The following is a 17,270-nucleotide window of genomic DNA, read 5'->3' as shown; positions in this document are numbered from 1 at the left end:
TAACCCTCCAGTTGCCAGTTTACATCCCGCCAGATTGTCTTCCCCATCAGAAGTTTTCCCCCGGGATTCAAACTAGCAACCCTCCGATTGGTGGCTAGCCTCTCTAACCGCTAGGATACCTGGCAACCCTCCGGTTGGTGGCTCACCTCTCTAACCGCTAGGATACCTGGCAACCCTCCGGTTGGTGGTTCACATCTCTAACCGCTAGGATACCTGCCAACCCTCCGGTTGGTGGCTCGCCTCTCTAACCGCTAGGATACCTGCCAACCCTCCGGTTGGTGGCTCACCTCTCTAACCGCTAGGAAACCTGCCAACCCTCCGGTTGGTGGCTCGCCTCTCTAACCGCTAGGATACCTGGCAACCCTCCGGTTGGTGGCTCGCCTCTCTAACCGCTAGGATACCTGGCAACCCTCCGGTTGGTGGTTCACATCTCTAACCGCTAGGATACCTGCCAACCCTCCGGTTGGTGGCTCGCCTCTCTAACCGCTAGGATACCTGCCAACCCTCCGGTTGGTGGCTCGCCTCTCTAACCGCTAGGATACCTGCCAACCCTCCGGTTGGTGCCTCGCCTCTCTAACCGCTAGGATACCTGCCAACCCTCCGGTTGGTGGCTCGCCTCTCTAACCGCTAGGATACCTGCCAACCCTCCGGTTGGTGGCTCGCCTCTCTAACCGCTAGGATACCTGGCAACCCTCCGGGTGGTGGCTCGCCTCTCTAACCGCTAGGATACCTGGCAACCCTCCGGTTGGTGGCTCGCCTCTCTAACCGCTAGGATACCTGGCAACCCTCCGGTTGGTGGTTCTCATCTCTAACCGCTAGGATACCTGCCAACCCTCCGGTTGGTGGCTCGCCTCTCTAACCGCTAGGATACCTGCCAACCCTCCGGTTGGTGGCTCACCTCTCTAACCGCTAGGAAACCTGCCAACCCTCCGGTTGGTGGCTCGCCTCTCTAACCGCTAGGATACCTGGCAACCCTCCGGTTGGTGGCTCGCCTCTCTAACCGCTAGGATACCTGGCAACCCTCCGGTTGGTGGCTCGCCTCTCTAACCGCTAGGATACCTGGCAACCCTCCGGTTGGTGGTTCACATCTCTAACCGCTAGGATACCTGCCAACCCTCCGGTTGGTGGCTCGCCTCTCTAACCGCTAGGATACCTGCCAACCCTCCGGTTGGTGGCTCGCCTCTCTAACCGCTAGGATACCTGCCAACCCTCCGGTTGGTGACTCGCCTCTCTAACCGCTAGGATACCTGCCAACACTCCGGTTGGTGGCTCGCCTCTCTAACCGCTAGGATACCTGCCAACCCTCCGGTTGGTGGCTCGCCTCTCTAACCGCTAGGATACCTGGCAACCCTCCGGTTGGTGGCTCGCCTCTCTAACCGCTAGGATACCTGCCAACTCTCCGGTTGGTGGCTCGCCTCTCTAACCGCTAGGATACCTGCCAACCCTCCGGTTGGTGGCTCGCCTCTCTAACCGCTAGGATACCTGGCAACCCTCCGGTTGGTGGCTCGCCTCTCTAACCGCTAGGATACCTGGCAACCCTCCGGTTGGTGGCTCGCCTCTCTAACCGCTAGGATACCTGGCAACCCTCCGGTTGGTGGCTCGCCTCTCTAACCGCTAGGATACCTGCCAACCCTCCGGTTGGTGGCTCGCCTCTCTAACCGCTAGGATACCTGGCAACCCTCCGGTTGGTGGCTCGCCTCTCTAACTGCTAGGATACCTGGCAACCCTCCGGTTGGTCTTTCCAATGTTCTCCTTCTGTTAAGTACTTCTGTTAACCTCTAGTGCTTTTGATGTGTAGTGGGGGACCCCCAGCTGAAAAGATCTGAGACTCCCTTGGAGGATTTATTTGACCAAAGAGCCTCTTGGGGTTCCAACAGTCGTCACGACGAGTGAGTTGTAGGGGCTCCATTGCCTTGGTAACAACTCCTCCACAGAAGGTTAGCTTTTCTCCTAGTGACTGAGGAAAATGTCAACCTTTTTTTTTTTAAGGAAAAAAGGCACAAATGGCTTACTCTTTAAGATGGATGATAATAGGAAGTTCTGGAAAATGCGCTGTTTAATCACAATGAAAATAGTAAATGCCCCACTCCAACTGCTATAAGGCGTTATCTGGTTGAATGTTCCCATTGAGTTTCCATCTGCGGCCTGTTCAACATCTGACACTGGCCGATATGGACAAATAGAAATACTGCAAACAGAAGAAATGTAAAAAGCAGATGCATGACAGATGCATGACCATGGTAGCAATTGAAAGAGAACACTTACATTGTTGATGTTATGTTCATTTCATATTTACTGTACTTTTCACAGCAGTTGTTGATAACGAAATCTGAAAATACTCTGGATAACTGCGCTAACATAATAAGAGTATTCATGACTTCAACTAGAAGGAGCTTTTTGGAGCTCCTAGCTTTTCCATTGAGGAACTGAAACACAATTGTGTTTTTTTTATTTGGGATGCAGCCCTGTGTCCCCACCACTAGTTACTGTGGTTGTTAACACAGCCCTGTGTCCCCACCACTAGTTACTGTGGTTGTTAACACAGCCCTGTGTCCCCACCACTAGTTACTGTGGTTGTTAACACAGCCCTGTGTCCCCACCACTAGTTACTGTGGTTGTTAACACAGCCCTGTGTCCCCACCATCAGTTACTGTGGTTGTTAACACAGCCCTGTGTCCCCACCATCAGTTACTGTGGTTGTTAACACAGCCCTGTGTCCCCACCACCATCAGTTACTGTGGTTGTTAACACAGCCCTGCGTCCCCACCACTAGTTACTGTGGTTGTTAACACAGCCCTGTGTCCCCACCACTAGTTACTGTGGTTGTTAACACAGCCCTGTGTCCCCACCATCAGTTACTGTGGTTGTTAACACAGCCCTGTGTCCCCACCATCAGTTACTGTGGTTGTTAACACAGCCCTGTGTCCCCACCATCAGTTACTGTGGTTGTTAACACAGCCCTGTGTCCCCACCATCAGTTACTGTGGTTGTTAACACAGCCCTGCGTCCCCATCATCAGTTACTGTGGTTGTTAACACAGCCCTGTGTCCCCACCATCAGTTACTGTGGTTGTTAACACAGCCCTGCGTCCCCACCATCAGTTACTGTGGTTGTTAACACAGCCCTGCGTCCCCACCATCAGTTACTGTGGTTGTTAACACAGCCCTGCGTCCCCACCATCAGTTACTGTGGTTGTTAACACAGCCCTGCGTCCCCACCATCAGTTACTGTGGTTGTTAACACAGCCCTGTGTCCCCACCATCAGTTACTGTGGTTGTTAACACAGCCCTGTGTCCCCACCACCATCAGTTACTGTGGTTGTTAACACAGCCCTGCGTCCCCACCATCAGTTACTGTGGTCGCAATCCAAAAACGTTCCATTTTAAATCGTAGTCTGTGTCAGGTGGGCATAATATTGCCAAGATGGCTAGCTAAGTAATAAAGTACGATCTTATGATGTTAGGCTTTCACAAGGCACGAACTGATGGTCATTTTGGAGTACATCAAATGGAGTCATGAGTTCAATCAAGTGTTCTGCGTGAAAAAAAATGTTTCACAAAACAATTGTCTCTCATTCTGTTTAGGACAACCCAGGGTATAACGCATTTTTGTTGTTGTTGACATTTCACTTTTATTTAACTAGGCAAGTTAGTTAAGAACAAATTCTTATTTAGAATGACGGCCAAACCCGGACGACGCTGGGCCAATTGTGCGCCGCCCTATGGGACTGCCGATCACGGCCAGATGTGATGCGTCCTGGATGTAAATCCTTGTAACTATGGATACAATATGTGAAGTCACATTTGGCCTCACGGGTGTGTGGTTTGCTTGTAATGACATCAAAGCGGTATTTATTATAATCCTCAACGTCTCATCGTTCAGAACACATCGACTCCTCTCCATTTACAGAATTCCTCTCTCAAGACAACAAATGAAGAAAAGTTGTCCAATTAGGGGGAGGGATGGGGGAGCGCCTTGTCGCGCACGGTGCTCACTCTGAGCGTCTGTCAGTCTAAACCCATGCTGCGCTGCAAAGCCAAGAGCCTGAGTTCTGACGTCATGTACAGAATGTTACTTTACAGTGACAGCGTTCCAATTTAGGCATGTATCAATGATAGAATCTGCCATTTTCAACCCACATACGGGATGACAGAGACTGAGTGGAAAGGGCAACCATAGACAGGATGTTTGAAAGGCTGGTGTTGACACCAGTGGTGTGACCTTGACCTCTAGAACCTGAAGACTGCTGTTAACACCAGGGGTGTGACCCTGACCTCTAGAACCTAAAGGCTGCAGTTAACACCAGTGTTGTGACCTTGACCTCTAGAACCTAAAGACTGCTGTTAACACCAGGGGTGTGACCCTGACCTCTAGAACCTAAAGGCTGCAGTTAACACCAGTGTTGTGACCTTGACCTTTAGAACCTGAAGGCTGCTGTTAACACCAGGGGTGTTAATACCAGTGGTGTTAGTACCAGTGGTGTGACCCTGACCTCTAGGGTAACTTAGTCAATGGAAGCTCTCTAACGATTATAATAAGTAAACCATCTGATCCACAGTGGTGTTAGTACCAGGGGGTGTTAGTACCAGGGGGTGTTAGTACCGGGGGGTGTTAGTACCAGGGGGTGTTAGTACCAGGGGGTGTTAGTACCGGGGTTGTTAGTACCAGGGGGTGTTAGTACCCGGGGGTGTTAGTACCCGGGGGTGTTAGTACCCGGGGGTGTTAGTACCAGGGGGTGTTAGTACCAGGGGGTGTTAGCACCAGGTGTCTACTGTCATATTAATAAGACATCTGTCACTCTCCTCTTTTTTTAAATATTATTAGAACAAATTTGAATAAAAAAACATGAATTATTGATTGTCATATGTACAAATTGATGAAGTTAGAACATTGTCCAAAAAAAAGCTTTATTTACTCATTTATTTACCAATAAATGCAAAGATCTTGTCCAGCTTTTAAAGATGCCTTCCTCTCTATGTTCTTCCAGTCCCCTGGGCCCCAGAGATGGAGGTAGGGGACTGTCTGGTGTTAGACAACACGGTGTTTGTAGCCTGGAAGATGCCAGTGGAGGACAGCAAGATAGACCACTACATACTGGAGTACAGAAAGACCGACCACGAAGGACTGCCACGCATCAAAGACGAACGGTGCTGGGAGCTGGTGGACAACATCAAGACCACAGAATACTCACTGTCGGGTACAAAACTGACAGTTGAGGCCTACTGTAGCCTGGGCCCAGATCTGTTTGTGCCAACTCCAATGGCCATTGTCATGACACTTTAAAAAAAAACTTTTTTAAATTTAATTGAACCTTTATTTATCTAGACAAGTCAATTAAGAACAAATTTTTATTTACAATGACGGCTTAGCAACAGTGGGTTAACTGCCCTGTTAAGGGTCAGAACGACAGATTTGTACCTTGTCAGCTCTGGGAATCGCTCCAGCAACCTTTCGGTTACTGGCCCAACGCTCTAACGAGGGCCTACCTACCGCCACTTGGCAAAACAGCACAAACAGATCTGGGACCAGACTAAGACTGTACTGTCTTCATGTATCTTCCTGTGTTTTAAAACGTGAACAGTCCAGTCTTGCTTTACCTAAACCTTTGTAACTTTTATCAAAGTGTAAAAGCTTGTTTACCTACAGAACATTATGAACCAATGCAGATAATATTCTACTCGTCCCCCAGGTTTAAAGTTTGACTCCAAGTTCATGAACTTCCGGGTACGAGCATGCAACAAGGCAGCAGCTGGAGAATACTCGGATCCAGTTACCCTGGAAACCAGAGGTAAGACGCTTAGTTACCCTGGAAACCAGAGGTAAGACGGTTAGTTACCCTGGAAACCAGAGGTAAGACGGTTAGTTACCCTGGAAACCAGAGGTAAGACGGTTAGTTACCCTGGAAACCAGAGGTAAGACGGTTAGTTACCCTGGAAACCAGAGGTAAGACGGTTAGTTACCCTGGAAACCAGAGGTAAGACGCTTAGTTACCCTGGAAACCAGAGGTAAGACGCTTAGTTACCCTGGAAACCAGAGGTAAGACGCTTAGTTACCCTGGAAACCAGAGGTAAGACGCTTAGTTACCCTGGAAACCAGAGGTAAGACGGTTAGTTACCCTGGTAACCAGAGGTAAGACGGTTAGTTACCCTGGTAACCAGAGGTAAGACGGTTAGTTACCCTGGAAACCATAGGTAAGACGGTTAGTTACCCTGGAAACCAGAGGTAAGACGGTTAGTTACCCTGGAAACCAGAGGTAAGACGGTTAGTTACCCTGGAAACCAGAGGTAAGACGGTTAGTTACCCTGGAAACCAGAGGTAAGATGGTTGCACGATGTTGTCTTTAATTACGTAGTCATTCCAATATTGATATAAAGTTATTTGACTAAAATGTTTTGCCCGACAACAGAAATGTAAGAAAATGCCTGCTATATCTTGTGTTTGGTTAGTTGATTGTTTGATTCCCTTCCCAGCGTTTAACTTCGGTTTCGACTCATCGTCGTCCCATCTGAACCTGAAGGTAGAGGACAGGACTGTGGAGTGGGATCCCCAGGGAGGCAAGGGGCTGGAGAGCAAGGTCAAGGGCAAGGAGAACAAGGGCAGGTGAGAACTGAACTGGAACAAGTATGTGTCTAAAATGGATCCCTAGGCCCTTGTGGAGATCTGAGAGGATTTGATTGGTATAAAGCAATATGTAGACACTTCGACTAAGCCTATCAGAGAGAAAGAGGGATCTATTACCATATTGACTGCCCCTGTCAAATCCTCTTAGCTATCAAAATAGGATTTAGGGTCTAGGGATTCATTTGGGATTAGGCCTAATCCTGATTTTACCTGGAACTCCCTTTGAAATAGCCTGGTCCTAGATCTGTGCGATATCTTTCCAATTTCTATGGTCATTGTCACATTTGGTGTGACAGGACACACACAGGTCTGGGACCAGGCTACCATTCAACTGCTTTTTCTCCCACATTCTTCTTTCATTAGTTCTCATGGGCTGTGTTTCCACAGGACACCCTTTATCTGATTGGTCAAAAGGCCAATCCACTTGCAGCGTTGTTACTACAGACACTGTCTGCCAAGTTGAGATCTCATTTCCTCAAGTGATAGAAGTTTTACAAGCTGCAGTGTTGATACTCTTAGAAGAGGAGGCTCCGTCGTAAAGGGCTACATCCAGCTGGCTACATCTAGTTGGCTACATCCAGCTGGCCACATCTAGCTGGCTACATCTAGCTGGCTACATCTAGCTGGCTACATCTAGCTGGCTACATCCAGCTGGCTACATCCAGCTGGCTACATCCAGCTGGCTACATCTAGCTGGCTACATCTAGCTGGCGACATCCAGCTGGCTACATCTAGCTGGCCACATCTAGGTGGCTACATCTAGCTGGCTAGATCTAGCTGGCCACATCTAGCTGGCGACATCCAGCTGGCTACATCTAGCTGGCCACATCTAGGTGGCTACATCTAGCTGGCCACATCTAGCTGGCTAGATCTAGCTGGCCACATCTAGCTGGCTACATCTAGCTGGCTACATCCAGCTGGCTACATCTAGCTGGCTACATCCAGCTGGCCACATCTAGCTGGCTACATCTAGCTGGCTACATCCAGCTGGCCACATCCAGCTGGCGACATCCAGCTGGCGACATCCAGCTGGCCACATCCAGCTGGCGACATCTAGCTGGCGACATCTAGCTGGCGACATCCAGCTGGCTACATCCAGCTGGCGACATCCAGCTGGCTACATCTAGCTGGCTACATCTAGCTGGCTACATCCAGCTGGCTACATCTAGCTGGCTACATCCAGCTGGCTACATCCAGCTGGCCACATCCAGCTGGCCACATCCAGCTGGCTACGTCCAGCTGGCTATGTCCAGCTGGCTACGTCTAGCTGGCTACGTCTAGCTGGCTACATCCAGCTGGCGACATCCAGCTTGCGACATCTATCTGGCTACATCCAGCTGGCTACATCTAGCTGGCGACATCTAGCTGGCGACATCTAGCTGGCTACATCCAGCTGGCTACATCCAGCTGGCTACATAATTTATTTTTTGCTAATAAGCCTAGTTCATCCCCAAGAGAATCCAAAATATAAGCTTGTTATACTCCAATGTTTGTAAACAAAAACTATATTGTCTCATAATATGGTTAAACGTATCAGTTTGATACCATGGATGGTCAGTCCTTGTGTCCATAGCTCTGTCTATACATTTGAGTGGTTACATACAGCTTTTTACCCGAAACAGGGGCGGGGAGGACACTTTGTTATTGTTTCAAATGCGGATGGCCCCATTTTAATAAATAGAGAATTCATAGTTCCCGTAGTAGTCTCTGGACTGTCTGGACATCTACATAGGGTTCGTTTACTCAGCTACAGTGTAGAATTAGTGTTATTTAGTGCTAATGGAATGGAACCCCTTGTAGTGGGGTTTACATAGCAAGCTCCACCGTGACTCCCACACAATGTCTTCGTTTTAACCAGCTGATTATTGTTACTTTGTGTTCGTCAACAGTGCTCTTCTTACCAATCTGAAGAACATGTCAAGGTGACCATGTGTGGTCTACCTGGATGTAGCGTTGGGCTACCTGGATGTAGCATTGGGCTACCTGGATGTAGCATTGGGCTACCTGGATGTAGCATTGGGCCACCTGGATGTAGCATTGGGCCACCTGGATGTAGCATTGGGCCACCTGTAACCTGTGGCATTGGGCCACCTGGATGTAGCATTGGGCCACCTGGATGTAACATTGGGCCACCTGGATGTAGCATTGGGCTACCTGGATGTAGCATTGGGCTACCTGGATGTAACATTGGGCTACCTGGATGTAACATTGGGCTACCTGGATGTAGCATTGGGCTACCTGGATGTAGCATTGGGCTACCTGGATGTAGCATTGGGCTACCTGGATGTAGCATTGGGCCACCTGTAACCTGTGGCATTGCATTAGGTAGAGACCGCTTATGGTCGTATTCGTACGCTCCAAACATTAAATATGTTTTATTCATCAAGTCCCTTCCAGGTTTTTGTGTGAACAGTTCACAGATTTCTTTCAGCAAATTGTATTTTTTGCTCGTTGAGGTCTGTGAGAATCAACCTCCCGAAAATGTCTTGATATTGAGAATCCGTGTGGTTTCTGTGTGACTAACTTCACTAGGCCCCTACAGATGGAGAGGGTAGCTGTTTACCAACTCTTGACTTGGTCCAAATAATGGCACATTTGATTTGGTTAAACTGGACATGGTTGCCGCCCACAAACAAAGACAATTATTACATCTTATTCTGTCCTGAGGGAAGATCCATCTGTAAATGACATCCTAACTCTGTTTCTCTTTCTAAAAACCTTTCTTTATTTTCTCCCCTCTCCTTCTAAAGAAATGGTGGCAAAATCAAATCAAATGAACCTCTACCTTCAGCCAACCAATCTCTGTGACAGAATCAATGTATAGTTAGAAGCACGTCATTGATTTTGTTTTTACCCCTTTTTCCCTGCTTGCAACGAATGGTTTTGGTGAGTAACATTTCTAGTGTTCTGGCTGTAATATCCATGGTTTTCATTCGTTCCATATCATGTCCACAAAAAACAAAACGAGCATAACCACGATTACAACAACGATCACAACAACGATTACAACAACGATCACAGCCGCGATTACAACAACGATCACAGCCACGATTACAACAACGATTACAACAACGATCACAGCCGCGATTACAACAACGATCACAGCCGCGATTACAACAACGATCACAGCCACGATTACAGCCACGATTACAACAACGATTACAACAACGATCACAGCCGCGATTACAACAACGATCACAGCCACGATTACAACAACGATCACAGCCACGATTACAACAACGATCACAGCCGCGATTACAACAACGATCACAGCCACGATTACAACAACGATCACAGCCACGATTACAACAACGATCACAGCCGCGATTACAACAACGATCACAGCCACGATTACAACAACGATCACAGCCACGATTACAACAACGATCACAGCCGCGATTACAACAACGATCACAGCCACGATTACAACAACGATCACAGCCACGATTACAACAACGATCACAGCCACGATTACAACAACGATCACAGCCACGATTACAACAACGATCACAGCCGCGATTACAACAACGATCACAGCCACGATTACAACAACGATCACAGCCACGATTACAACAACGATCACAGCCGCGATTACAACAACGATCACAGCCACGATTACAACAACGATCACAGCCACGATTACAACAACGATCACAGCCGCGATTACAACAACGATCACAGCCACGATTACAACAACGATCACAGCCACGATTACAACAACGATCACAGCCACGATTACAACAACGATCACAGCCGCGATTACAACAACGATCACAGCCACGATTACAACAACGATCACAGCCGCGATTACAACAACGATCACAGCCACGATTACAACAACGATCACAGCCACGATTACAACAACGATCACAGGCACGATTACAATGCTCTCTCAGAAAAAAAAACGTAAAAAAAGCTTTAAATTAGGTTCTGCTTATAAAGACTTCATAGTGCCTTCATAAGCTCTACATTAAAGTGTTATTAAGCATCTATAACCGTATTCCGTGCTTTATAAAGGGTTCATAAATATTATTATCTTACATTTTTATTTAACCTTTACTTAACTAGGCAAGTCAGTTAAGAACAAATTCATGTTTACAATGACGGCCTACCCCGGCCAAACCCAGATGACGCTGGGACGATTGTGCACCGCCCTATGGGACTCCCAATCCCGGCCGGATGTGATGCAGTGCCTTAGACCGCTGTGCCACTTGGGAGCAACTTACAGAAACACTAACCTTGATGAAACCCCCAACCTATAGAAACACTAACCTTGATGAAGCCCCCAACCTACAGAAACACTGATGCTGTTCTTACTATAAAGTCAGACACCTTTGATCATTCATAACACATACATATAGGCTTAATGATGTAAACACCAATGTATTTAAATCACTTAGTGGATTATCACTAACAGCTAAAACAAATAAACATTAAAGACGTGTTTAAACCATATATTTCCTTTTTTATTTCTACGTTTTAAAAAAAAATCTATACAAATACCAGAAGTTTCATAAAGTCCAACGATGTGATTACATGGAACACGAATGAATAGTGTAGCTGGTCCCTGAGCTCCTTCCCTCTCGACTGGGCTGTGAATAGTGTAGCTGGTCCCTGAGCTCCTTCCCTCTCGACTGGGCTGTGAATAGTGTAGCTGGTCCCTGAGCTCCTTCCCTCTCGACTGGGCTGTGAATAGTGTAGCTGGTCCCTGAGCTCCTTCCCTCTCGACTGGGCTGTGAATAGTGTAGCTGGTCCCTGAGCTCCTTCCCTCTCGACTGGGCTGTGAATAGTGTAGCTGGTCCCTGAGCTCCTTCCCTCTCGACTGGGCTGTGAATAGTGTAGCTGGTCCCTGAGCTCCTTCCCTCTCGACTGGGCTGTGAATAGTGTAGCTGGTCCCTGAGCTCCTTCCCTCTCGACTGGGCTGTGAATAGTGTAGCTGGTCCCTGAGCTCCTTCCCTCTCGACTGGGCTGTGAATAGTGTAGCTGGTCCCTGAGCTCCTTCCCTCTCGACTGGGCTGTGAATAGTGTAGCTGGTCCCTGAGCTCCTTCCCTCTCGACTGGGCTGTGAATAGTGTAGCTGGTCCCTGAGCTCCTTCCCTCTCGACTGGGCTGTGAATAGTGTAGCTGGTCCCTGAGCTCCTTCCCTCTCGACTGGGCTGTGAATACTGTAGCTGGTCCCTGAGCTCCTTCCCTCTCGACTGGGCTGTGAATAGTGTAGCTGGTCCCTGAGCTCCTTCCCCCTCGACTGGGCTGTGAATAGTGTAGCTGGTCCCTGAGCTCCTTCCCTCTCGACTGGGCTGTGAATAGTGTAGCTGGTCCCTGAGCTCCTTCCCTCTCGACTGGGCTGTGAATAGTGTAGCTGGTCCCTGAGCTCCTTCCCTCTCGACTGGGCTGTGAATAGTGTAGCTGGTCCTCGAGCTCCTTCCCTCTCGACTGGGCTGTGGATAGTGTAGCTGGTCCCCGAGCTCCTTCCCTCTCGACTGGGCTGTGGATAGTGTAGCTGGTCCCTGAGCTCCTTCCCCCTCGACTGGGCTGTGAATAGTGTAGCTGGTCCCTGAGCTCCTTCCCTCTCGACTGGGCTGTGAATAGTGTAGCTGGTCCCTGAGCTCCTTCCCTCTCGACTGGGCTGTGAATAGTGTAGCTGGTCCCTGAGCTCCTTCCCCCTCGACTGGGCTGTGAATAGTGTAGCTGGTCCCTGAGCTCCTTCCCTCTCGACTGGGCTGTGAATAGTGTAGCTGGTCCCCGAGCTCCTTCCCTCTCGACTGGGCTGTGAATAGTGTAGCTGATCCCCGAGCTCCTTCCCTCTCGACTGGGCTGTGAATAGTGTAGCTGGTCCCCGAGCTCCTTCCCTCTCGACTGGGCTGTGGATAGTGTAGCTGGTCCCCGAGCTCCTTCCCCCTCGACTGGGCTGTGAATAGTGTAGCTGGTCCCTGAGCTCCTTCCCCCTCGACTGGGCTGTGAATAGAGTAGCTGGTCCCTGAGCTCCTTCCCTCTCGACTGGGCTGTGAATAGTGTAGCTGGTCCCTGAGCTCCTTCCCTCTCGACTGGGCTGTGAATAGTGTAGCTGGTCCCTGAGCTCCTTCCCTCTCGACTGGGCTGTGAATAGTGTAGCTGGTCCCTGAGCTCCTTCCCTCTCGACTGGGCTGTGAATAGTGTAGCTGGTCCCTGAGCTCCTTCCCCCTCGACTGGGCTGTGAATAGTGTAGCTGGTCCCCGAGCTCCTTCCCTCTCGACTGGGCTGTGAATAGTGTAGCTGGTCCCTGAGCTCCTTCCCTCTCGACTGGGCTGTGAATAGTGTAGCTGGTCCCTGAGCTCATTCCCTCTCGACTGGGCTGTGAATAGTGTAGCTGGTCCCTGAGCTCCTTCCCTCTCGACTGGGCTGTGAATAGTGTAGCTGGTCCCTGAGCTCCTTCCTTCTCTGCCTGAACGAGGTACTGCATGTTGGTTCCGAACCTTAAAAGTAACAACAAAGAAAGTTAGCAGGTCTGTTAGGAAATGCCTATTTCACACCAACTAGATAAGGACATTTCTGGGCTGCACCAGAACCTCTAAAAGGGAAACTCCATTCATATTACTATATTCCTCTTTCATTTAACAAATCTCATGACATTGACTACGAGACGCGGATGTATCTAGGGAGATTTGTATTTAGCTGAGCCTAATTTTCGGCTAGCTAGCAATTGCTGTGAAGCAGGGGCGGAGCCAGAGGGGTGTCCGGGGTGGAACTGGAAACCCCTGACATCTGATTGGCCACCCCGGGTGCCACCCCAACATTTCATTCGCTACTGGTAGTTTGATTGCTGATTGACATCTCATTTCACCTCTTGTTGAAAGAATCCTTTATTTTGACGTTCGGCGGCGCAGTTTTCAAACCGAAGATGAGGAAGAGAGAATATTAACGTTGGTTGCGAGATACAGAAGAATAAGCATTCAGAAAAAGAAGAGAGAATATTTCCACAGCTCCACGAGCTCTTTTCGCGATTGGCGAAAGCATCATATTTGAGGTACGTTTTAACGTTTAGCATCGGGTTCAGGTTTCCTGAACAACTTTTATGAAAGTTGAGTCGCTGTGTAAGTTAAAGTTAGACCTCTGGCTCCGTTCACAGACAGTTAATCAGATAAGAGAGAACGGTTCCCAGTTTAGCCTAACATTATGTTTACATGTGTGCTAGTAATACACGCATATACCATGCAGTGTCGTAAGTTACAGTATACGAATGTTTAGCTAATGTGGCGTAACTAGTAGGCTACAGCTGTCAGTGTTCAGTGTTCAGCAATTTGAAATCCATTAACTCAGATTTTCGTACTTGAACTCAAAACAAACAATTGTTACTATCAATCTGTTAACGTTACTCAAAAGATGACCACAATTTGCAGTTAGCCTGTTTGCTACCGTAAAGGTGTTTAGAAATTATAGCTAGGTCAATTACTTACTGCAGAGTAGAGCTAGCCATGATCTAACTTAGGCTGGTAGTTGATTTTAAGGTACAGTTATGAAAATGGGGATTAGTAATTAAGGTTGAGATTGGACTAAAATGTGGGTAATTGGATGCTTAGATGTAACCATAGACTGTCTTATTTTCGCACAGGGTCATTTTAACCGGAAAAATAAAGTGGAGGGAGCCTGATGACTCACAACAAGGGTCATTTTTTGACAACCTTAGAAGAAATAGCAAAGAATGACCCTCTCATAGAGAAAGGATGAATGCATGTGGCAGTGCTAAGAAACACAAGCCACCAAATCCAGGACGAATTTCTTGAGGGCTTAGCTGAGATGGTACAAAGTGAAATAAAGTTTTTAGTGTAATTTCAGATGAAACCAAACAAACGTCTTTAGTTGTGAGGTACTATTACAACGGGGCCAGCCATGAAAGCTTTTTTACACTTTCAGTCAGCTGAAAGCTTAGATGCAGCCGGTCTCACGTTGATTGTCTTGAAAAACATGGGTCTGGACTACAGAAATAATCTGGTGGGGCAAGGCTGTGATGGTGCATCCATCATGAGCGGAAAGCATTCTGGTGTGTCTGTACGGATTAAAAACAGTGCAAGATTTGCATTTTATGTGCACTGTAATGCACATTGTTTGAATTTGGTTCTTGTCAATGCTGTCAAAATCAGTGCTGTTAACTTTTTTTTCCTCTCCTGCAGAAGCTTTATAAAACTTTGTATCTGGCTCGTACGTTCATCTCAAGTGTCTTGCCGTTCAGAAAGACCTGAAAACGCAGCAGCAGCCCAGGGAACTACGGAGACTTACGGATGTAAGTTTGGCATGCAGAGATACATGGTATGCCGTAATCTGAGGGACAAGCTTCAAGCAGTTCTGAGAGAGCTACAGGACATTGAAGAGATTGCAGAGCACTGCAAAATAAGTGTACAAACAGTGTGTAAAGACAGCCTAAGAGAAGCTTAAGATTTCACAACTCATTGTTGATGTAGGACAGAAAAATAGTGACCAAAGGGATGGTGAAGAGCTTCCATAGAGCTGTCTTTTATCAGGTGCTCGACAGTCTCACAGCTGAGCTGCAGAGGCGTTTTTCAAAGAAGAATTGTGAGATAATGCGAGGTGCCCAGTCTCTCAACCCAAACAGGACAACTTTCTTGAATTCTGTTTGCATTTGCTCAGACATACGTGCCAGATTTAGAGGACCTCCCTCAACATGGACGAGTTTGTGGAACATTTTGCCAGGTCTCACCAGAACCGCAGAATTATGCTGTTTTTAAATCTACCAGGGATTAATTTGGCCCTTAGGTGGGTCCCTCTGGTCGTGATTAAAACCTGCACTGTGTACTAGCTAGTACACTGACATTATAAAATGAGACGTCCAAAGGGGTTTCATGACACACAGATTTAATTTGGTCTCAGTCGGGCCAATTCCAAAACGTTTCTTTGCTATTAGTTAACATAATATATATGAGCATAAATATGATACTGTAAGTTTGTAATATTTTTCAAGTCCATTTCTGCTTGATACCTGGTGTGTCAAATCGCAGTGCGTTTTTCTGTTGTTGTAAATAAACGTAAATGTAATTTATGTAACGCTCTTATCTCCATGGTGATTGAGCTTCATTTCCTGACAATATTTTGAATGTTCAACACTTATAGGCCCAGATTATATATTCATGAAAACAGTGACCCAAGTCTCTCCGGTGTGTGAGTACAATAGTGTGTGTGTGAGTGTGTGAGAGCGAGATAGAATGAAGGAAATGGAGCTGCAGTTCCAAGGTAGAGACACTGACTATTCATAGTATGTTAAATCATTCTAGTGAAGTAACCCTTTTGGACCTCACTATCTGCCACATTGAATTCTAGTGAAGTAACCCTTATGGACCTCTCTATCTGGCACATTGAATTCTAGTGTAGTAACCCTTATGGACCTCACTATCTGCCACATTGAATTCTAGTGTAGTAACCCTTATGGACCTCACATTGAATTCTAGTGTAGTAACCCTTATGGACCTCTCTATCTGGCACATTGAATTCTAGTGTAGTAACCCTTATGGACCTCACTATCTGCCACATTGAATTCTAGTGTAGTAACCCTTATGGACCTCACTATCTGCCACATTGAATTCTAGTGAAGTAACCCTTATGGACCTCTCTATCTGGCACATTGAATTCTAGTGTAGTAACCCTTATGGACCTCACATTGAATTCTAGTGAAGTAACCCTTATGGACCTCACTATCTGCCACATTGAATTCTAGTGTAGTAACCCGTATGGACCTCACATTGAATTCTAGTGTAGTAACCCTTATGGACCTCACTATCTGGCACATTGAATTCTAGTGTAGTAACCCTTATGGACCTCACTATCTGGCACATTGAATTCTAGTGTAGTAACCCTTATGGACCTCACATTGAATTCTAGTGTAGTAACCCTTATGGACCTCACTATCTGGCACATTGAATTCTAGTGAAGTAACCCTTATGGACCTCACTATCTGTCACATTGAATTCTAGTGTAGTAACCCTTATGGACCTCACTATCTGGCACATTGAATTCTAGTGAAGTAACCCTTATGGACCTCACTATCTGGCACATTGAATTCTAGTGTAGTAACCCTTATGGACCTCACATTGAATTCTAGTGTAGTAACCCTTATGGACCTCACATTGAATTCTAGTGTAGTAACCCTAATGGACCTCACTATCTGCCACATTGAATTCTAGTGTAGTAACCCTTATGGACCTCACATTGAATTCTAGTGAAGTAACCCTTATGGACCTCACTATCTGCCACATTGAATTCTAGTGTAGTAACCCTTATGGACCTCACATTGAATTCTAGTGTAGTAACCCTTATGGACCTCACTGTCTGTCACATTGAATTCTAGTGAAGTAACCCTTATGGACCTCACTATCTGTCACATTGAATTCTAGTGAAGTAACCCTTATGGACCTCACTATCTGTCACATTGAATTCTAGTGTAGTAACCCTTATGGACCTCACTATCTGGCACATTGAATTCTAGTGAAGTAACCCTTATGGACCTCACTATCTGGCACATTGAATTCTAGTGTAGTAACCCTTATGGACCTCACTATCTGGCACATTGAATTCTAGTGAAGTAACCCTTATGGACCTCACTATCTGGCACATTGAATTCTAGTGTAGTAACCCTTATGGACCTCACTATCTGGCACATTGAA

At 47.1% G+C, this 17,270-nt stretch overlaps 1 protein-coding gene across 3 annotated transcripts in view; it reads left to right on the top strand.

The window, feature by feature from the left end:
• LOC139409821 (FSD1-like protein) overlaps positions 1-17,270 on the top strand; it is a 70,953-nt gene that overhangs the window by 37,615 nt on the left and 16,068 nt on the right. For all 3 annotated transcript variants that reach the window (XM_071155206.1, XM_071155205.1, XM_071155204.1), the window contains exons 7-9: positions 4,988-5,197; positions 5,690-5,788; positions 6,471-6,600. In XM_071155206.1, coding sequence (XP_071011307.1) covers positions 4,988-5,197; positions 5,690-5,788; positions 6,471-6,600 — 439 coding nt within the window. The remainder of the gene's footprint in view (positions 1-4,987; positions 5,198-5,689; positions 5,789-6,470; positions 6,601-17,270) is intronic.

The sequence above is a fragment of the Oncorhynchus clarkii genome, chromosome 5, assembly GCF_045791955.1.
Source record: "Oncorhynchus clarkii lewisi isolate Uvic-CL-2024 chromosome 5, UVic_Ocla_1.0, whole genome shotgun sequence".
Lineage (NCBI taxonomy): Eukaryota > Metazoa > Chordata > Actinopteri > Salmoniformes > Salmonidae > Oncorhynchus > Oncorhynchus clarkii.
This window is presented reverse-complemented; position numbering and strand designations above follow the sequence as displayed.